This window comes from Haemaphysalis longicornis, unplaced genomic scaffold, assembly GCF_048455015.1.
Source record: "Haemaphysalis longicornis isolate Haplotype H1 unplaced genomic scaffold, Haemaphysalis longicornis Haplotype H1 scaffold_3, whole genome shotgun sequence".
NCBI classification, from domain to species: Eukaryota; Metazoa; Arthropoda; class Arachnida; order Ixodida; family Ixodidae; genus Haemaphysalis; species Haemaphysalis longicornis.
In genome coordinates this window covers 222,806,623-222,830,273 of record NW_027526335.1, presented here as the reverse complement: position 1 = coordinate 222,830,273, position 23,651 = coordinate 222,806,623, and the positions used below count along the sequence as shown (strand labels likewise).

The window sequence follows — 23,651 nt, the reverse complement described above, 5'->3', positions numbered from 1 at the left end:
TTCATTGCCAGGCAGCGTCCGTTCTCTTCAATCACATACATTTTTGGAAGCACTTGAAAATGACTAATCTATCCCTTGTTAATAATTTTTTGTGTTTTGTTGCTTTCGCAAACTTTGTGTATCAGTGCATAGGCGTATAAACGTGTTATTTGTAGGGCATATTGATGAGCGCACGGTATACTTGTGTTTCGTATGTTATGCATCCTCTATCAATATGTACTCATGTGACCTTGCCCATTATAAGTTTTCTTGACTGTCGCGTTCATTCTGCATCCTGCACTGCTAGTGTGGCAAATAGTCTGTATATTTTATTCATGTATGGCTGTACCCTGGTTTTCCCAAATCCATATTTTGTACCTACCCCCACTCAATCAATCAATCAATCAATCAATCAATCAATCAATCAATCAATCAATCAATCAATCAATCAATCAATCAATCAATCAATCAATCAATCAATCAATCAATCAATCAATCAATCAATCAATCAATCAATCAATCAATCAATCAATCTTTATTTGATATTCATGGGTACAAATGCCAGGAGCACAGACAAAAAGCCATTCAGACAGGCTTGACGAGGTCTGTGCCCCCTAATGTGAGAGTACCTCATCCAGAAAACATTTTTCTAAGCTACAAAAATAAAACTAAAAAAATGTACAAGACGTTTAGCAGCAACATCCAACATGATCCGGTTTTTCCGGTTTTCCTGCAATAGCCCCAAAGGGGCTGAAGTATGTTTAAATAAATAAAATAAATCAACGACCTCGGCAGCCCTGGCGACCAAGCGGACCTGTAGGTCCGGGTCCAATCTGCGTAGCGCGGCATCAACTGCCTCATTTGGAAAGCATATAGGGCGACTCTGCAGCTACCTCAGCATGTTTTCACTGCCCGGCTTAAAAATCTTGGGATCTACAATACTGCTGAGGAGCTCATCGACCGCAGGTTTCCTCACAGCGGGAACGCCACCCAACACCAGGTCGAGAAATACTTGAGGTGCAGAATATCCCTGTCTCAAACCTGGTGAAGGAGGCATGTTCAACCCAGACAGATACCCGAGAGCATGTTATCGTTCGGCTTCTGACCAGACATATGCATCCGGTTTACAGCGCACCATGACGAATCTCAAGGGCTCGAGCACTCGCCCGACAGCTGCCCATCCGGCCCGATATCGTCTCCACAGGTGCCGCAGAATACAGGCATCAAAATGCCTGCGCGGTGCCAGCTATCAACCACCCGCACTCCACCCCAGCTAGTGCAATAACCATCCGCACCGATTCCCCAGCTAGGCGGAAGAGATGACAATCGCTCTGGCTCTTACTTGTCGGCCACAACATAGAATCATAATCTCAGATTCGAAACTGGTCATTCAAAATTTTGCGCGAGGTAATATCGGATGCGCTCCAGATTCTTCAGCAAAATCCACCCACTATCTCTGTGGAACTCGTCTGGGCCCCTGCCCATGCAGAGCTAGAGGGGAATGAGGTGGCACACATGGCGGCCCGAGAGCTTACATACCGCGCTGGCATGAACCCCTTCCCCCACCACGGCGTCAAGTCCACCAGAGACAAATAACTTCTAACGACATCACAGAGCACTAGCGTCTCTCCCGTCGTCCCTACCTACTAGTCCATGCATCTCTTCCACAACATAAAGTACGAACATGGAGACTTCTTCAAACGGGAGCCTCCCCATCGAGATCCCTTCTCCATCACATTCCCCCGTCAGAATTCTCCTCTCCTGAATATCCCCACCGTGGTGCATATGCATCACTCACCAACTGCATGTGGGAACGCCCTCAAGATCCCTTCCCCCCAATCACCAGCAGCGAGCAGTGGGAGGAGGCGCTGTGCAGCTTCGACCTGGCCACCCAAGAGCTCTTGGTTGAACGAGCTGCTTTAGTCGCCACCACCCTGGTGGCCACCCCGTCTCCTAAACCCATCTTTTCCTAATGAAGATTTTCTTTCTCTCTCCCCTCGGAGGGTATTTCGGCAAAGGGGTTTTTCGGGCAAGCCCAGATGGTGTGGGATAGTGTGGCATGACAGCCACATAAGCAGCAGGCCGCAGTAGGGTACAGAGTTGGGTGGATGTGCGGGATTTGGAAAGGTGCCTGTCTGAGAGCTCAAGCGGGAGAGGCGGTAGTGCATAGTGATGTTGTGAAGAGCGACCAGGCGATCCCGCGCAGATCGCGCCCGTGGTAGAGATAGAGGCTGGGGCCAGCCCGGATCGTGAGTCCTCGGGCGTGTTTGTGGGGGGCCGCTTCGTTCCCTTCGAGGCCCGAATGCGCGGGCGTCCAGGTCAGAAGAACTGGTTGCTTTAGGGGTCAGGCAGAGTTTCCTGTCAAAATTTTGAGTGGCGGCTTTGAGATTCGTTCGGTGGAAAAATTTTGAATTGCAGTTTTAGAATCAGAAATGATCGTGCTGGGGGTGGGGTCGAGTATTAGAGCTAGGGCTATGGCCGCCTCTTCCGCCGTCTCTGGGCGAGTGGACCGAACGGTGGCCGAATTTGACGGTTCCTTGCCGTAATTCATGGCTACAATAGCGTATGCGTCGTAGAATCTGTATTCTGCCGCGTCAACATACACAACTCGGAGAAAGCAATGCCTCAAAAAGACTGCGAAGAAAGAAGAGCCGACCTAACCGCTCCACCGGCCAGACGGGCATGCGGCGCTCAAAGTTCCTTTTAACACGGGCTGCGGCAGGCTGCGCGGATTCAGTCACTCGACATGCCGGTATGCATTTTCGTTTTCGTCGCCTGTGCTCCCTTTAAGATATACCGACGCAGTCGTCACCACACACTAATTTTTAAGTAGGCGGAAGGAGCCAGCCATGGTGACGCCGTTATCTGAAAATCCCCATTCCATTCCCATTCAGTTCCGGTCAAAAGGCGCCTAATTCCATTCTCATTCCAGTCCTCCAAGCGTTGTCGTCATTCCATACCCATTCCATTCCGGCATCTCCAAAAGGTGGAATGAACCCGGAGCCATTCCGATTCCGGAGTGGCAACTCCGCCACACTGATAAGTACGATGGATAACGCACAAGTACATGCGGAAATTAGCACACGACAAAGAATATACTGCTGGGTCGTCTTGTCGCGAGGTGAGCACTCGCAAACATTCACCTGCTTCATATATCCTCCGCTTATATATCCGCTTCCGCGACTAAACGCTTCCTCGAAACATCTTATGAACTTAGGCAACCTGCAGAGTCTAGCAAAAAAGTGAAATCAGAGGGCCTTATCAGATACCACACTCTTCGAACGACACCTTTTATCGCTTGTGACTACTTATATACTTCGCCGAGTGATCAGCTGTTCGTTAAAGTCGAAAAGTAAATAGAAGTGAACGCGCAGCTTGTGTGATTACTAAAATGTTACTTCCTTGATTTTGCTGCGCATTTGAACACGACGATCAGTAGGCGTCCCCCTCCCGTACCCCTCCCCCCCCCCCCCCCCCCATTGTCGTGCGAGATAGCAGTGCATTTCGCACTTAGTGGTCTGGTAAGTTCTACCTGGCTTAAGTTTAGACGAATTTCTTTAGCATTTCGTAAGCGACACTGGGTTTTTAAAATTCCCGTAAGAGCTATTTCGTTTCTCCTAGAGTTGCAGACCATTTATTTTTTCGTGGTTTCATTAACCCACATTGGTTCTTGCTATATAGCGTTAATGGTCGCATATTTCAGGACGTAAAGCCTTCTAATGTAGTAAACATTTTCATGTGGCCTCTATTCCCAAAAAAAGCACAAGTTATGGTCCGGGATTGCCTAATCACATCCCCGAATCATATTTTTCTACGACGTATATATTCGAAACAAAGGCGCATTCGTTTTCCGCGTTGCGAAACAAAACCAACCTCTCACTGTGCTAGCACTAGGTCTAAACGAGGCGACGAAATAATTCACTTCCGCCTGACGTAATCGGAGGTGCGAGTGGTGATATGCTGCTGCCGTCGCCGATGCCCGTAAGAGCGGCGATGAAGCGCGCACTCCTCGTACCCGGATAGCTCTTGTTGGCGTTTAAGCGCTCTATAGGACGCATCTGTTTTTTGAAGTGCCCTAAACGTACTATTTGCTTACAGACATCACCATAACATGTTGTCTAGGGCGCCGAAAGGCAAAAGGAAGCGAAAGAGAACCAAAATACTGAGTGAGCCGCTACCAGCTGCTGAGCGGCCATCGCGCAAATGCCGCGGAGAAGCGGCGGCAGGCGGCGCAGCAATCGCGAAGCTCGAAGCGTATATGTTTCATGCCCGTACTGATGGATGCCATGTCCGTTGTGCTGGTGCGAGATTTAAACGCGGACGTTAAAATGCCCATTGGGACCTGTCCGCAGTTGATAGTGAATATTGCTTAGTTGATAGTCAGCGCTAGTGTCTGTGTCTTCTTCTCTCGCTGTCCTCGTTTAAAGCGCTGTTTTACTGTTTAACTATGTTCACATTATGGAGGCAAAACCCGTATTGTGATCTATGGACGTAAAATATGCCATGTCACGCAGTTCGGTTGGCTGAGACGTGAAATGACGTCATTCTTTAAAGTTATCACGACAGTTGCGGCAACAGTCTGAACCCGTCCTTACACAAACAGTGACACCTTCGTACCCGCTCGCGCACTTTCCCCTCCAGACAACTGAACAATATCATGCCTTATCTAACAACAGGGAAAATGAATGAGCTCCAATGTAGCAATGGCCTGTTGCTGCTGGAAGCGCGACCGTAGTGTAAGCTGAACAAACAAAATGTCATTCTCGGCAGCTTGCAGGGGATATAAAACGACTTTGCCCTTCCCTGGCTGTGACTTTATTGGAGCAATCAGGCTAGAGGAGTGCTCCACTGCGCAACAGCGCAACCCCATACCCGATGTCAGCAAACTTTTGGGATTTCATAATTTGTTTAAAAGGTGCGACACCTGCAAATTGTTAATACTTGACAAGTGTGACCGCAGGAGCTGCTCATTGGCTAGGCCGTGTGCTGCTGACCACAAGTGACCTCTATTTTCCTACCCCACGACCGTTTTTCTGAAGTAAATGGAAATCGAGAACGTCCGTGTATCGAGATTTTGATCCATAATGATTTTGAGCCCACGATTTTTCACGTCGCTGTACGTGCACACGCGCTCAGCAGCTTGTGTGTATTTTAATTTTTGTTAATCTAGTCGCAGCAAACTATAAGAACAAAAGGTAAAACAACCATTTCTACAAAAACGGCAAGACACTCTAAACTGCGCAGAATTAAGGTAGGATGTATGTCGGTAGTAAAAGCGGGCGCCGACTGAACGCTGCTAATGATTCACAACCATTAGAAGAAATGCGAATGCAAGGACGCCAGCGCAACGCTCAGACGACGGCATTGGCGAATTAAGCGCTGTGTATACTGCCACGAACCACGCGCAAGCCCTCTGTGCAGTGATTGCACGACCACAGTCACGCGAATGCAAGAAAGGAATTACCATAACAGGGCAGTTCGAAATGTTCACGTTCGATCCTTTCGCGTTCGTGAATCATCTTGAGATGTACAAGCATGCCGCAGACGTAAACAAACACCGTGCTGTGCGTATGTGTGAGCGGCATCCACCTCGAAAAAATATCCTCTTGTAGACAATATAAAGTAAAACAACCTCACTTAGTGCGTGTTGGTAAAACAACACTCTAGAAATCCCATAAATGCCACCAAACAGCGGTTTGGCACAAAAACCAGAACAAACTGCAAGAAAAAGTCCAGCGAGCTCGCCGTAGCGTTGCGAGGGCGTCTTCTCTGAGAAGCAGCCAACAAAAATGGCGACACCGCCGCCGAGTTCAAGGGCGTGCGGAGCCGCGGGTGAGGGCGAAAAAAAGAGGACAGCAGCGGAGAACGAGGGAGCGGTTGGCGCTACCTTAGTAATTTTATGGGCCTTACTTACCTCAGGTTTGCACCGCCATCTGCTGTCTCTAGAAGCAACCCTTTGGCATTGTTTGAAACCATTGTCTCCAGATTGGCTCGCTCAATGCACTGCCAGATTTCTTGATCAGAGTGCGAATTTGTAGGGTCCAAGTTCATCCGTAGAGTTCCTCTCACTAAACTGGGGTCCTGAAAAAAGAAAAGGGGTCGTGGAAAGCAGATTTGTGGTTTTAAATTCACAGCGCAAACAAAGTGTCCCTTAGTATTTCCGTAACAGGTGCACGATGTAACACGCCTGCATGCAATAAAAAAAAACATGTTTTTGCTTCCTTGACATACGTGTTCTCCATAAGCACTTTTTAGATTGGAAATTAACGCTAAAATTATTTTTCACAAAAGAAATGTGATATAGCGCATTGATAATTTATTCATTAATAATGTAGACCTCTACAGTTTCCGTTTAAACTAGGTTTAAGCAAAGATGCAATATATGGCGCTTAATTGACGTTAACTTGTACTGCTGACAAGTATCCGGAAACACCAGAGTCCGCATAGACAGAGAAACATAGACAGCCAGATGCCTATAACATGCACACCTTCTGTCAGGAGGACCGCGCAAGAAAGGTCATCATTATATTGTATTATACTGAACCCGACTTCTAACGTAAACGTCGCTTAAAAACAGAAAAAAATGGAATGACCATGCGGCCTACAAGCTCATTTCCCGCAACAGAAGCTCTGATGTCACATGTGAAAGCGCTGCGATTGGCTGAGGCCAGCAAACGCAAACGCAAATTTTCAGGCATTATAAGTTTGCCGAACAATTGATTTGCGCTGACATTTAAAGGGTTCATGAAAACAAATTACCAGTTTGTTTAAATTCGAAATATTTCGTGTTTATAGTGCCACAGCGCTTGTCCGAAAGCCAACAATGCTTTATTCACTGCGAAATTAATAAATTTAAGCTAAGATTTTGATTCTCGCGCCAAAACGTCTGTTTGAAGGACATTTACAATGACATCATAAGAACAGGTCTTTCCGTTAAACTTGGTGTGGAGTCAACCTAGATGGCGCCACCACACCGTGGCAAGCCGTTTTCAGCCCTTGGATTGCTTGTGTTTTTGTTGATGGAGAAAATAATCGTATCGTGAAACATAGTGCTCGCTCGACAAATATGGTCACGTAAGACACCGTCGCTTGCGTCAATCGGCCAGTGTCATCTGAGACACCCCGAAAGCCCCACAGTGCAGCGCATCTAAACCAAGCATAGTGCACGCAGTGCCAACAGCAGTACGTATCGGTACTTCTATGTTTACGTGTGCTTTCGTAACTTCCACTGTTTGTCCCACCGTTCTTGCTGACATAAAAATGTGCCCTAAATTTAAGCGCAACTAGCTGGTTCGGTAATCTTATAAGCTCTACCTAATTTGTGTTTGCTTTTGCCGGCCTCAGCCAATCGCATAGCTGGCGCGAATGACATCGTAGTTTCTGATGTGGGAAATGAGCTAGTGGGTCGCATGACCATTCCCTTTTATCCTAATTGTAGAGTTTATGTGAAGTTTACGTTAAAAATGGTGTCAGCGTGATTATAACGAGGCAATTTTTTGAATGAACCAAACTTGCATTTTGTCTACATGGCCCATTTAATTAAGGCACATTTTTTATAGCGGTAAGAATGGTGGGATAAACAGTGGGAGTTACGAAAGTACACGTAAAAATAGAAGTACCAATGCGTATTGCTGTTGATACTGGATGCAATATGCTGTTTTAGCTGCACAGCACTGCGGCGCTTTCGTGTTGTCTCAGACGACACTAGCCGATTGGTGTGAGCGACGGTGTCTTAGATGACCATATTTGTCGAGCGGACACGATGTTTCACGAAACGAATATTTTCCACCTTAACTAAAACAAACCAGGACAAAACAAGGGCACAAATACGGTCAAAAACGATGGAAGAAAACGGCCCTGCACGATATCGAGGTGCCATCTAGGTTGACTAACGGTAAACAAGGCTCCCCAGCCCACATGAAAGTGCACACGATTTGGCGGGAGGATCAAACAGACGATTTGGTGGGAGAATCAAAATTTTAACTTAAATTGATTAAATTGTCAGTAATTTGTCGTCATTTGCTTCCGGACAAGCGCTGTGGGTACCACAAAGCACGAAGTCTCTCCAATAAAACAAATTTGCATTTTGTCTGCATGGCCCCTTTAAGGGTGCCAGTTGGGTAAGACAAGGGGGGGGGGTGAGGGGGGGCTAGAATCGTCGTAGTGCATAGCGGTATTTATACGACAACAAAACAGAAAAGGCAGCAGGTGGCAAGCCGTGGGGATGATTGGAAAAGAAATGCTGAGGTGAGATAAAATTATTGTTTAAATTTAGCCGGATTGCGTTCACGCACAACAGAATCTGGCAGCTGGTTCCATTATTCAATGGCACGTGGTATGAATGACATTAAATGCGTTAGTTGAACAGACGGCGGGAGTGGCGCGATGGTAAGACCAGGATGGAAGTGCGGAGGTGATATAAGTCATAACACGTGTAATTGCCAGGGGTTGGAGAGGAAGGCACGCTTTAATGTCGGTGACGCTGAGATACGCCAATCATATTTAGAAGTGATGAAGTGGGCTGCGCGATTTTGAACGAATTCTATGGCATTGATTAATTCAAACTGGTGAGGGTTCCAAATAGCAGATGCGTATTCTAGCTCAGTTCGGATGACGGCCTCCTATGCCATTTTGCGGATGGTTGGGGGCGATGATGAAAGGTTTCTTCTGATGTAACCAAGGGCTTGAGATACTTCCGCAAGAAGGTTCAGTGTGCTTTCAGACCAGGTTAGATTGGTGGTTAACAGAATGCCCAGGTATCGGTATGATTCTATACCAGTGAAAGGCAGGTTGACTTTACAGGTGAAAGACAGGTGTATGTGTACTTGAGACCAGAGCGTTTACGCGTGTTGAAGACCAGGAAATAGACGTGTGTTAGAGGACAGCGCTGTAATGCGACCTTCTCGTGGCTAGCGGAATTCTATTGAGGAAGATGATGATGATATCACGAGCCTCGCTGCCCGTGCTGTGGCTTCGATGTCTTCTTCTCAACCAGATCATATTTTCCAACAACGCCTTACATGCATAAATTTATATTTGGAGAAGTTGAGTGTCATTAGCCAAATTTCTCTAGAGCACTAGTTTTCTATTCTTTTTAAATCATTTTGTAGGTCTTGGTTATTGATTATTCGGCGATAAATAACGCAATCGTCGGCGAATATGCGGATCGTTGAAGAAATGCCAGATGGAATGTCGTGTATATAGATTAAAAACAGTAGCGGCCGGATCGAGAACTGAGCCTTGTGGAATGCCAATTATCACTAGAGTACGGGATGAAGGATGTCCGGAATAACGGTAAATTGACTGCGGTTGTTTAGAAAAGACTGAGTCCAGGAAAGAGTTTGCAGATCGAGCCGAAGATGAAAGTTTGGATAGTAGTCTTTGGTGAGAAACGCGATGGAAAGCTTTAAAAAAATCTAAAAAGATGACATCGGTTCTGATGAAGGTCAGTATTAAATTCGAGGAGCTGGATTTCGCATGACAGCCCGGGGCGGGAGCTATGTTGTTTATGGTAGAAGAAGAGGTTGACTTCAAGGTGGCGCGAGATGTAAGAGTAGATATGTTCCAGTAATTTAGAAGGTATGCAAGTTAGTGAGATAGTTTGCTAATTAGAGGGATCGGAGCGATTGTATGCCTTAAATATCGGTGTTACTTTGCTAATTTTCCAATCAGACAAAAGGATGCCAGTAGAAAGGGCCTTTGAGCAGCTTCGTGGAGATGCTGTCAGGCCTGGTGCACCAGAAAGTTTAAGTTTCTTTATTTACTTGGCAAAACCATCGCCCGAAATTGTGATCATAGAAGCATTTGTGTGAATTCCACGACAGGAAGGGTAGGAAGAAAAGAATGGCGTTCGTGAGCGAATGCAGAAGAAAAGTAGCAAAGTACGCTATCCATCGTTTGGCAGATTCCGATTTGTTTTTATGAGCGCGGGAAAGGCACCATAGCGAAAATTCTGATACCAATGCTAATACACGTATATGCTTATTGCCACCTATCCTATATTGCCACCTAATAGACCTATCAGTCATTATTAGTCTATCAGGTCTATCAGTTTGTATTAGCCTAGTAGTTCTATCAGTCGGTATTAGTCTATTAGGTCTATCAGTTTGTATTAGTCTATTAGGTCTATCAGTCTGTATTAGTCTATTAGGTCTATCAGTGTGTATTAGTCTGGTAGGTCCATAAACATGGCAACACATTTTATTATCAGAGTACACAGGCAAATTCCTCTGGCTGACAAAAATCTGACTGAATAATTTAATGATACATAAGTTCGTAACCTTAATAAGAATGAACGAATAAATTGCAATGCGAATCCACAAAATAGCTGCAGCATGCAATCAGAAGAGCTCGTCAAACCTGTACGGTCCAGCCATAGGTACATATCGTGCGCATTAATGGCCGATTGAACACCATTCCCATTTCGATGCAACTTCAAAATGGCATTCACCCTTCCGCAACACGCGATTGGAATGGAGTTTCTTCTTCGTGAGGCATTCCCTTGAGAATGAACAAAGGAGTCCGAAGCGGCGGGTGACGGGTCAAACATGGGTCGGGCGGCGGCCCGGATCATATTTGTCAATGTTAGGCCGGCGCTAGACACATCGCCAACACTTCTGGATGACGTGATGCACCCGCTTTCTTCGATGTCAGGCGTTCGTTACACAGCACACCAGACAGAGCAAAGATGTCCGGAGCCGCGAGGTGACGGGTCCATGATGGATCGCGCTGCGGCCTGGTTCATACTTGCCAAAGTTATACGGGCGTTAGACACATCTCCAACACTTCTCGATGACGCGATGCACACGCGTCTGATGTGAAATAACGCTAGAAGCCGCTTCCTTCTAACCGTCTTCTTTCCGAACGTACACACACGCCAGCCGCACGTTGATGTTGTCGCCATATTGGCTACCCAATGAAGACCATTGGCATGGCTTGGCTTGACTTCGTTGCAGTTTTTTCGGCTTAGTTAGATTTCTCTCTGCTCTTCTTGCAGCCTCGCAGGTAAGGTCAGGTAAGGTGGCTTATCGCTGGCGCAGCACTCCTAGCTCCCATCAGCTCTCTTCATGTAGCGCATTTTTTGGAGCGAAAATGAAAAAAAAAGAAAATGTTGACCTATTTTGCAGAATAATTTGGTTGGAGATTTACGGAGATTTATTAGTGAACAAAACGCTTCATAACATTTTACCAAATAAAAATTATTGCTCAAGGGCGATCATTTCAACCTTTTGTCTTGTGAATTTCCGGAAAAATAAAAATTCAGGAAATCGCACTTTGCGGGTCCGTTTGTATTTTTATTTTTTATTGTTTTATTTTTGTTATTATTATTGTTATTGTATTTTAGTTTTTATTGAAACCAATACGTCTCTATTAGTTCGTATTAGACTCAGGTCTATCAGATCTATTTGTATTTGTAAACTAATACAAACTAATAGGTGTATTTGTATTAGACTAATACAACTTGTATATGAAAGTTATAAAACTGATACAAGTTTGTATAAGACTAATACATGTCTTGTATACCTAATGCAAAATGTATAAGACTAATACAAGTTTCTATTAGAATTTTTGCTAGGGATGCACCTTTTCTTCTGAGATAGTTGTCGTAAAAGATTAGATTACCAAGGCTTGCCTGAGTCATCACAGATACATGTGAGGGGAACGTGTTTATTAGTTACAGCGGAAATTTCTTGTTTGAACAAAAGCCAATTTTGGTCAACAGATCATCCACGGCAAAGAAAGGATAAAACTTTTCGAGTTCGCTGTTAATGCATTGATGTTTACTTTGCCGTAATCACAGATGTATTAATGCGTAGCATAGTTCGCCCAGTACCCCCACAGCCAGGACCCTGCATTTCCACAAAAATGCAGATATCGTGGAAGTTTCACCTGTAATCGTTAAAATAGCGCAAATGGTGATAATTGGTCCAGCGAAATTTTGAAAAACAAAAATAGAGAAATATAAAAACATTACAGAAAATTGCAAACTGTGTAACGCCCGGAATTTGCGCAATAATGCGGATTTCGCTAAGGTTCCACATGTAATCGTTATAGCGCAAATGGAGATAAATGGTCGAGTTTTTTTAAAAACTATAACGCAACAAAAATATAAAAAATACGCGAAATGGCGAACCGTATAACCCCCGACATTTCCACAAAGTTGCGGATGACATCTACGTTTAGGTCTTACGATGTGTGATACTTCGGCGTCGAGGGAGCGTTTTGGAACGGAGTTGGAACATTTACCATTTATGCTTTCCAGGCACTGAGATTCAGTGACGAGAACCAAACTAGCCGCAAACGTTTTTAATCGGCGTGGAGGAGAAACACAGTGGCATCTACAATGGACCTTTTTCCAGTACCGGTCCCTCTAGCGGTCACCACGGCGAACTAAAAATGGCAACAAGGCACGCCCCCAACAATGTTAAGCTTTCGGAGAACTCGTGCACAAAATATGCTGGCCCTGCAGTCTCTCCCGCACTCACTCGTCACCCCTACCTTTCACATGAATGTTATGAAAGCAGGCGCACGTTCTCGTGACTAATCTGCAGTGTTCGAAGCGCCCCTTTTCTGTTTTTGCTTTTCATTTTCTTTACCCCCTCACTGGCAGCCATGTGCTGGCAGCGTGGTCAGCCTCAAACGTCTTTGCCCCTTCTCTTAGAAAGCCATTATTGTGTGCACATACGAACTCACCACGAGGTGTCGAAAGAGAGAGAAAAAAAGAAAACCTGCAGCCGCTACCTCGGCAGACAACTGCAGGGGCGCCCTTTTGTTTATTTTGCCCGAGGCGCCTGCCAAGAATGGCGGACCGGCAGCCCGCGCATACGCAGATCGCTACTGGAAAAAGGTCCATTATGTGGCTTAAGATGTGGACGTGAAAAGTTGCGGCTGCGGGTGTTGGTCAGTTTGAGCGAGAAGACAACAGTGTCAGTGTTTAAAGATATTGATATCCTAGCATCATGGCCTGACTGAACATTTTGTTTTCTTATAACACGCGCACGCGCGCACACACGCGCGCGCACGCACGCACGCACACACACACACACACACACACGCACACGCACACGCACACACACACTGAGAGAGAGAGAGACACGCCTTTGTGAGCAAGGGTTACGCAAGAATCAGCTTACGCTAATTTTGAGGCTACAAGCTCAGCAGGGCATCCTGTCATGTGTTCATATAAGAGGAGTGTGTAATGTTTGAGTTGTTCACGCCTCAGCATATCTTTAGATATGACGGGTAATTAGCACAGTTTTAAGTTAATGACGGGCGTTGTCAACCAAACCCTTAGCCCATTACGATTTGCGGTTCCATAGTTGGCGCGTATCCTGCGCAGAATTTGCGATTCGTCGGTGTCGAGAATCCCCGTGTGGCACGGTGAGGGTTGGTGTTCCTAGACACGGGATGAGAGGACGTTTTCCATACGTCTCGGGCAAGGGAGTGCGGTAGTCGTGGTCAGCAAGCAGCATGGCATACGAGTTGGCGTGGATCTTGGTAGGCTGCCTCCTTTCCTTCCAGACCGTGTGTCCGGGTGGTAATGGGATGTTAACTTCCGTCATTCTGCATTGGGGAATCTTTCTGAAGTGCTTAGGTACAGTGTCTGCAGCGAATAGACTAATGCACTTTTGAGCGTGTGCAATGATGTCGAAGCATCCATTCCATAGTTCCAACAGGCGGATCGCCAAGAGGACAGCTCCGATCCCGCAATTTCCGTTCCTGTGTGTGGGAGGGTAATGAAGTCGCAGCGATTGCCACGGTAGTCCACTGCGAAAATTTTAGGTGCGGAGTACCTTAAGACGTCCCGGCGTCCACTTATACTGTGTTTCCATGGGTTTTGAACTTTACTCGAAGGATCGGGACCTCTGGTTGCCACTTCTCCTTAGATTTAATTGGATCTGTTTTTGCGTTAAGGGCAGCTTTTATGTAAAGTCGCTGAATCGATAACATAAGCGTCATGGCATCCAGCCGTTCTTTCTCTGGAGGTGTGCCTATATTCGATGGGATGACTGGTCCCGATTTCGTTTCTCCCAGACGCTCTTTTTGCGCTAGTAGAGTGGCCTTTCTGGTTTCGTCAAAGGTATTGTAACACACAATTCAAATACCCTTGCTCTGACCGTATATGTTGGGAAAGGGTGTTTCATATTGAATGGCGCTACATATACAAAGACAAATGGGACACTAACAGAACTGGGTCGAGGCGCCTCGTTCCAGCCCTGTTAGCATCCCATTTGTCCTGGTATACTTAGCGCAATTCAATATGAAACATCCCCAACCAGCCATATCCTGCGTCCTTTTGGGAGGATGATTCCCGCCCTATGTACTGCCATGATGATTGCGTTTATTTGGCCTTCTTCAGTGCGCGAAAGTTTATTTTACGGCAGGCTCTAAAATATCGGGCTCATGATCAGTGCCTTTGCAAGTTTTTTCATTTCTTCCGTTCCTGCTCTTTTCTCTAATTGGCTAGGCCTATTCTCTGTAGGGTCATGCCAAGGATTCTTACGTGGCTGTTCTCTGGGATCACATGCATGGTGACCTATTTTAGGGGTGTTATTTAATTGGCCGCGTGGCGCCACTCATCCTTTGCCGAACCGAACTTGCCGGGGTGACATGACAGCAAAAAATTTCTAAAGTTGCTTATTTGTGGAATTAGACGCCATACTTTATTTCCTATTTGGACCCGTTTTAGTTTATTTCTCGTTATGATCTAGGCTTTCCTTGGTTTTTAGGAGCCTGGCGAAAATCTCTCGCCCCTTTTCAACTTGGCGACACAATGTTAGTGTCGGCATCATTTTTTGTCGTCCGAGAGGCGTTTCGGGCAGATGGGAGGGGGGGGTGTATCGGGCGGAGGGCGTAAGTTTCAGCACGGCTGGAGACTGCACTCTAAGAAAAAAGGGTGTGGTAGTTTCTCCCTTAAGGGTGGAACAGGAATGTATCATATATTTCTCCCTAAGAGGTAGAAAGATTCTCCCTTTAAGAGGGAGGAGCGCGTTTCTACCCCTAGGAGTGGAGGAAGATTTCCCCCTTTCGTGAGCTAATGGAGGAGTGTTCCTCCCCTGGCAGCGTCACCCAAGCAAGGCTTGTCATGCGAGAAAGGCCTAGCGGGCTGATCGGTTTGAGGATCGAGGAGGTACAAATACGTAGGTTACCGTGGTTCTGTGCGCTTAAAATAACAAAGAAATTACCTACCGAGCACTAGAACTGCGGTTAGCAAGCGATGTCGCCAATCGTATATGCGCGACTTCTTGCATTCGTCTCGCTGCGCGCCCCGCCTACGCGTTCAGAGCGAACGCGCCGCCGTAAACACACAGAAGTCATACCGATTGCTTTCAAAACGCCGCCTTTATTTCCGAAAGGCTCGTAACTCCGCCGTTCACCGCACACGAGATCACAAGCATCCAATGCGGCCGTTTGAGAACAACCAGTTGTTGTTAGTCGCCTTACCTTGCTACAACCGATGCATCAAAACGCGGATCGTCTGCAATCGTAAATCTCATCGTAAAGGCAACGCAGACAACACGAAAAACGTATCCGTCGCTGCCGCATCCTCGACAATGCTCGCCTTCTAGCGTGCTCGAAGTAAAGCAACCGTAAACGTTTTAAAATGACCAATAGATGACGCAAAAAAAAAAGTAGGGGTGGGGGAGGGGCCAGCTACTAAGCATCACCAGCAGTGGGCACTTACATCAAGGCGAAAGTTTCCTTGATTTCCTTTATGGATAACGTATATTATTATTATAGCCAACATCACAGAGGCCGCATGTGGGCGGGCACATATTGGGAAGAAACAAAGCACAACACAGCGACATACACTTCATTAATGGCACTGCCAACGCACAATACTCGCAACATCGCAAGCCTAATACACCACAACATATAGTACACTTTTCACATGTCCGCATGATCACAAGCCACAACTAAACATCGAAACGGCGACAGAGTATTTATAACCCTGATCGCCGAGAATGCAGGTAGGAACAGTGAGATCGTTGCTTGTTTCGATACCTTACGGCAGTGCGTAAGCCTTAGGTGGGTTTTGCTATTTCATCAAATAAAACTCGTGCAATTGCAAACTTTTATTAATTTGAGGTTTTGTAAGAAGCAGTGAAATAGCTCAAAGAAGAAAAAACGTTTCACGAAACAGTGCGGCAGGTATGTTTGGGTAATGATAGTTATTGCCTCGCCTTCGCTATTTTACCGTAGAGCGCACCGCTGGTCTGGCAACCATTCAGCCAATTTCACCGAATGGGGGCTTTTTGCTGTTGGTAACTGATGCGTCAATATGCTGCGGTCCGTGCTCGTTGACGAAAAAAGGGGCAGTTTGCTATCATCGCTGACCTCTTTTACCCTTGGGCGTCAGTATAAAACGTCCACAAATGCAGTGGTAACGTTGAACAGGGCGCAGGCGAGTCGCACACAGCAAGCATGCAGCGGTGCCCACAGAATGTGCTTCAAACACACGGCTGGCGAGCCGTGCGTTAGCGTGGCGGGCACATGGTAATAATAAAAAGAAAGACAACGAGAAAACAAGCAAGCAGCACATCACAGGGGAGGTGTCATAGTCGTCGTATGCGCCCGATCGGCGAAAGCCACAAGCCACAGTGCAACGATGAACGGTTTCGTTTTCGGCGCCGGCGCCGACAGCAGATCGCAGACGACAGGGGAGAATATTTCGTCCCCCATTTCGGTGTTTCGTAGAGGCCGTACAGAGGGCGCTACGTGTAATTAGCTAAAGGGAGAATCTCGCTGGTCCGGGGGAGAAAACCCTCGATTTCCTCCTTTTTTCTACCCTTTTTTTCTTAGAGTGTGCGTCTGCCCAGCAGGCGACTACACAGGGCGCGTAAAACGCACGTCACGGCGCAGGCGCGGTTCCAGCTCAAATCGCGTGTCTTTTTTTTTTTTTCTCTCGGACGTAGGATTATTGTCCTCCTTTCCACTTTCGAATAGCCGCTGCTCTGTACTCCCGATTACGGTGAGCTCTCGTATCTGGCTGTCTCAGCTGTAGTTTCTTGTTAGCATGGAGGACGTGCTTCCCTGGACGCTTGATGAGCACGGCTGATATCGGACGGCTAGCGCGCCGGGCAAAATTGAAAAATGAGCCTAATAACGCTATCGCGTTAAAAATTAGGGCGCTCAAAGAACTATGCTACCCCGTATGTGCAGTGCGTGAAAAAGAAGTCGTGTGCGAAATTCCGGTGAAATTCGGCACGTCCTACATAGGGCAGGCTGGCTCGCCCTGGCTCGTTGGAGATGTCACAACTGCCCACGAGAACAGCAAAAAATGATACTAAGCAGGGAAGGCTCTCGGGAACAGTGTTTCTCCCGGACCCCAACAATCCCTCATCTCGTGTCGTATTATTGCACCTCACTCGAGCTGGATTGAGCCCGATTCAACTGGATTCAGCACCTCGGATTCAGCCACGTGGTTCACCAAGAGCTTCTGCCAAGGGATTCAACCATGCGGCTCAGTCCATTCTTCAGTAAAGTCTATCTTAATCCAGCTATTGGTCTTTGTGGTCTTCTTCGTTTCGGCTCACTGCTTTCCATGTCTGCAGCACGTTGATGGCCTCTCAAAAGGTAGAGTTGACAGCCCACTTGCTCCGCCGTTTGCTTACTGACGCTTTTTTCTCTTCCTCGGGGTCTGCCCCGGTTTATTTTATTTTTCCATCGCGATTCAAGTTCCTTCGAGAAATACACCATTGACCTCGCGATAAATCAAGCTTCCTGTCTCCGTGTTTGCTACCATGGGAGTCCATATTTCCTTCCATTGCCAAGCAGCCGTACTCAGTGCTCACCACGGGACTCACGCATACACTGCACTCTTCACATTCGCTACTCTCCACATTCACTACACTGCATATTCGCTCCTTTCACGTCAGCTTCCAACCACACCACGTATTTCACCCTGATACGAACTCGCCAGACTGGCGGGGTGAAAATTCCCGAGATGTTGTCACGCTCAGCCGAGTACATTCCTCAGGAATTCCTATGTCCTGACCAACCCTGCATCAACCTGAAGACTCAGCACTGCGCTTCCCGCAGCTTTCATTTTCACGCCCAGCCCTAGTTAGGCACGCCATGCACGCCCTGTCTCACACTGTCCCCTTCGACGCCTTCTCTTCCGTCCAGGCCCTGTGTATGTCTTCTTGCCCATTCATCCTTCATTCGCAGTGCAATTCGCCTGGCGTTTTCTCAGCCTCACTCGATGCCATCCCACGCCTGCGGTGGACGTCTAGGCTGCCCAGGAAGCGCTACGTCAGCGTGCGTAGCGGATCGGCTCAAACGTACTTGAACACTACGCAGACCCTGGCGACCTAATACCACCCCACCGGAATGTAGGTACTTTGAATAACAATGCTTCTTCTCTCGCTCTCTACGGTAGACTTTCAAGAAAACTGAGGCGACAGGAAGAGAGTTGATCAGGAGGATAAATACAGCACTGTCGTTTCAATGCCACAATTTCACATAGTTCAGCGCTATTTTAACCTAATAATGTGGTCGCTTTGTTTTTTAAAGGGCAATGAAATATTCCGAAAGAATGGTGGAATTACTTGCACAAAGTCAAGTCTGGAGTCCGTAGACCATTTTTCGACCACTCCGGGTTCGTTTAAGCGACTATATTTTTTGTTGTGGTGACGCCGTGCACGCGCGAACGCAGGCAGCTGCAAAATTCCATTTGGTTATTACGGTCGGTTCTAAACATTTATAACCGCAAAAAAAAAAAAACAAAAAAAAAACAGCGGAAGGGTTGCACGGCACGTCTTTTACAGTGTGTCGTGCATTCAATTTCTTCCTCCCTCCCCCATCGCTTTCCAGGAAGCTCCTACGCGACTGTGTGTTTATTAATTGCTAGACAATTACACCGTAAGCGATATTACGAGCGGTCTCGGAAGAGTAGCGGGAGTTTAGGGGCCGTGCTCGCCTGCCTCTTCGTTGGACTGTGCATATAATTGCACAAAACAATTATTCCACCCTCGCTTTTTTTTCCTGATGGTCTGGAGTCCCTATTATCTCTATATAGGCTGTTCGTCCATTTTTTTACGTGCTCAGGGCTATCAGTTGCGATACGTGGAGGGTTTGGTTGCCGGCCGCAGCTCTATATCTCCCCCCACCCCTCCCCAAGCTTACTTTTCGTCTTGTTTAAGTGGATGGGAGGAAACTATCTTGACGCTATATAAAGACATGCCAATTTTACTCCGAAACCACAACTGCCTTTTTCTATACCGAGTACGGGTGTAAAACTCAACGAGTCGTGCCTATGATTTCAACTATGTAATCACGTCTGATATGGCACTTCCAACGTTCAGCCAAAGAATTCACTAATACGATCCCCAAACCATGCCGTTCAATAGGCAGAAAAAAAGAACAAGCAATACCCTGCAGGTATTTAAACCAGCGGCTTTAAGCCGGGCGCGAGGCATTTGCCCACTGCGCCACAAAATAACCGGTGATGGCGCGGAAATAACCTCTACACTATCCGTTTGTGTCACATCAGTGTTTTGCACATGATTTCAAGGATTCGTGAATGGTTAACTGAACATTTCTTGCACAACAGTTGCACAGTAAGGTTCCATAAATCCCCCAACACAGCTGACCTCCGGCAACAGCACTGTTCCAGCTGCTACTGCGATTCTGCCATGGGGGAATAGTGCTTCGCCGTGCTTTTGTTTTACGCTCTACGCTAAAAACTTTGGTCGATATTGATTTTTTAGTACCTAATGGACCTTCCGTAACTCCTCTTCTGCTCTTAAATGAGCTTATATTTTCTGCTAGCGATACTGATCGCACACGAATATGCAGTTTGCAACTCCAGGAAGCGAATTGTCGCCAGAGCGGACGGACGGAGCGTCGTAAGCCGAAATGCGGATCGCATGTGTTGAGCTGTATGAACTTCATTGACCTCACTATGTTTATTACACCCTAGGAACTAAAAGAACACAGCCGCATTCATTACGGTACTATTGTTGTCGGGGTGCAGTTTTCGCTTCTCGATCGATTCCCGACGACCGTTCGGTCGATCGGTCGTCGTCGGCGTCTTCGGTCAGCGAGCCAGTCACACAATGCGAACTTTCTATCAGCCGACGTGTTCGTATCGACGTCGGCGTCATGTGACAAGGCGGTTACCAACTCAGAAGTCGGAATCGCCGTCTTCGTGTCATCGTAATGTCGGCCTATAACAACACGCCTTAACGAGGAGCGAAATAATATAGCAAAAAAGATAACTATGGACGAGTACGATGGCGTTAAGCGTGCTGCCGGAAGCGCTAAATAACCAAAGGCGCCTCCGCGACCCGTCTATGTGAGTAGACGACGCTTCTTTTCGCCGAAAGTGAGAGATAAAGCCATTCAATTGAAGATTTGTGACTCGTGACACGCATGGGAGAATCGATGACGTACACAGAAGATGGCGGAGCCCAAAAACACGCCGGAAGGCTAATAGGGCATCTGCAGGGGCTAGTTGGTGCTGCGTAGCTTGAGCGGGGGGGCGCTTTAACTTTGACGGAGCGCTTCGTCCAGCTTTGTAGTCTTTCTCGTCCTTGTTCTCCTAGTCAAAGTTCAAGCGCCCCCCCCCCCCCCCCTAAAGCTACGCAGGAAGGGGTGGGAAGACGACAACATACTTTCCAACAAAAGTATGAGCCTTCCACTGCACGTAAAAATGTTACACTTGGCAGAAACGGCGCTCCCAACCTAACGATGGCACTAGTTCATGTAGTGTGCTCAAAACGCCTTTTAGGGCCCTTTTAATAGTTGTTCTTTCCTTGAAGTTATCAATAATTCAGCCTCGCGGTATACAAAGAGTTCGCTGGTTGGCTCGGTTGAAAGACGCTACATTAGACAGGCGGTGGTTCCTAGCTGTAATATTAGGCCAGGGCTGCAATGTTTCTGAGAATGCTGTATAGCTTTCCTTTGTACCGTACGGCTGCATTTACGTGGAAGTCAAATGTTTACTTCGCAGAAACTTACTACACCTTGAGTGCTTCCCCTAAACTGCTCGATCAGCGTAATGCTAGTATCAGATTGGCATTGACCACTTAGGGCCAACTGGGGTTTTTAACGTAATACCGCTGGTTGCAAAGAAGAAAGAACGCCTAAAAACGGCCACGGAGGAGGTAATTTTTCAACAGCCTCAAGGTTGGTGCAGTTCCCATCAGCGGGTCACCTTGCAGATTGGGCTGCTTTCCAAGACTTCACACTACACATCGCAGACGATTGGGAACTCTGGGTAACTGAAATCTACGAAACTATATCCACCTACACAAACACCATTACTCACACTGCCTAAACACAGGAGCCGACTGTCGACTTCTACATCTGTGGGATGCGTGGAAAGGCCTCGGGTACAGTGGAGGGAATGTGCGCAGCCGTACAAAAATGGCTACGTTGACAGGAATCGTCGTGTGACACGAAGCACGAACACGTTTATGCGGACTGCCATCGTGTACTGAATTCATCTATCGTCATACATAGGGCAGACTGGCAGGCGTGCAAATGTTAGATTGCGAGAGCATGCGCTCTCCATGAACGAACGCCCGCGGTCGCATTTTCTCTCACACTGCAGCACGTGCATTTCGCACACGGTGTTTGAGAAACCGATATTTTTACCAAGCACCCGAAGCAGATACATGGAGAGATTGTCAAAGCGTATCATATTATTAGAGGCACGAAAAATGTCTAAGTGACGCTTACTGAAAAAGAGGTTCAGTTACTCGATAACAGATAATTGCTGTTTTCTTTACCCTGTATGCACCTTTGCCACGTGTGGCGTTGTTAGAATTTGGTATAAGTGTGTTGGGAGGGTTTTTGATAAATTCAGTTGAAAGTCAGCTATCGTGCTGTGGTTATTCTTCTGTCTGTCTCGTCTGTCGCGCTGTGATTAGATATTAGGCCGTCGTCGCCAGTGGCGACCATAAAAACTTTAAAAACCGGATCAGTGAGATTACTCGTCAGGTGGCCAATTACGCCTTCATTGTCTCCAATCAGACCTGGGAATCTTTCTGCAACAGCATTCAATGAAGTCTGTCAGACAACGAACTTGTCACCTGCTCCGCTCACTACACGGCAATAAATCCACCGTTGTCACTGGGTCTAATCTCATCAATCCTTTCATGTTCTACAAACCGGTTGCCTCAAAGGATTGTTTGGTACGCTACCACCGTGTCTACTCGGGTACTAACAGATCCTGATCCTCCTCCAACCTACGAGAACTACCAGCCGTTCGGGTTCAACTAACCCCTGGCCACGACATGATCAGTGAATTCCCTTCACGCGATCCTCGCGATACCCAGTGGGCAATGGCGGCGGGTCGACATCACCCCTGGAGCGAATGCTACGCGAAGCCCCATCATCCCCGGGTGTGGCGGCTCACCTGAGGAATGACGGTGATGCTCCGTCGGAGCACCGGCAGAGGCACGCCCGCAATGTCCACGTCGTCGATGAGTATGCGGCCCTGGCAAGCCCTGAGCATGCGCAGAAGGGCCAGCACCAGCGAGGACTTCCCTGCTCCCGTGCGCCCCACAACGCCAACCTGAAGGTTGAGACCGTTGGCACGTCGGTGTTACGCGACATCATGTACGGAAGTGCCGGCAGACAGAGGCAACTTTGCTGTGCGTTTTCGTTGTCAACACAAAGAGTCCCGCTGATATGTGTACGGGTGCTCGAGTATTAGCAGTGGCACACAAGGCCGAAGAGATAAGCGCAGCCCAAGGGGAAAGAAGATGGGATGAGGAGGTTAGAAATCAAAAGCAGACGAAAAACAAACTCAAGGCAAAGCAAAAAACAACCTCGTCATGCTCTACGTGGTTTCCTGTTTTCTTCACTTTTGTCTTTTGCAGGGGCCCGATTAAATGGCTAGTCCTCGGAACAGCAGCGGAAGTTGCGTGCACCGCTCGCTCCAGAAGAATTTGTCTAGATGGTTTGTTTGGTTGTCAGCACGGTCATTGTCCCCCCACACGCACACAAATTCCGCAGAATTTCAGTACCTAGCAGAGGACGTTTTTGAGAAAGGAAGACGATTCTTTCTTTTAGATGCAGAGCATCTGATTCACTCGCCTTGTCCCTCCGGCGTCGTCGTCGTCGTCGTCGGCGTTGTCCACCCCTCCCCCATTCTCCTCGCCGCGCCAGCTGCGCTCTCCTCTCCGATAGCGAACTCTCTCTCGCGAGGGGCATTAGATTGGATTCGATTGGATTGGATTGGCTTGGATTGGATTTGGATTGGATTGGATTAAAGTGGATTGTGTTGGATTGTGTTGCGTCATAGCCGCGGCACGTTGCGTCATAGCCGCGGCAGACGCGCTGGGGCCGACGCATGTGCAGTACTCTCTCTTCCGCGGTTTCCTCTCCTTCGTGCGCGCTGCGCATATAACCGGTGTGCCGTTCTCCGGCGAAGCAACATCCACGCTTGGCTCAAACACCTAGAGTCCACGCCGCTTTACAAGTACGCCAACGTCGTCATCGACTGGGACCGGCTTACGCAGTCCCCTCAACGTTATGCGCGCTATAAAACGCGGTCCCTTCGCCGCTCCGCCTATGCGCCGCATCTACACAGGGGTTCCCGCGAGGGGAGGCGGGAGTTTTTCTTTCTCTGCGCTTAAACAACCTCGCAACAGGAGGCGGCTGTACACGACATCAATTGTTACGGTGTACACGAATTTCGTGTGATTTGCTCTTGCTAC

General features: G+C 47.4%; 1 protein-coding gene across 1 annotated transcript in view; it reads right to left on the bottom strand.

The window, feature by feature from the left end:
* Positions 1 to 23,651, bottom strand: part of LOC144176002 (ATP-binding cassette sub-family C member 2-like) — a 327,158-nt gene that overhangs the window by 32,681 nt on the left and 270,826 nt on the right. The window contains exons 23-24 of the mRNA XM_077705088.1: positions 22,346 to 22,504; positions 5,894 to 6,060 (exon numbers count right to left, since the gene is read on the bottom strand). Of these exons, the coding sequence (XP_077561214.1) occupies positions 5,894 to 6,060; positions 22,346 to 22,504 (326 nt within the window). The remainder of the gene's footprint in view (positions 1 to 5,893; positions 6,061 to 22,345; positions 22,505 to 23,651) is intronic.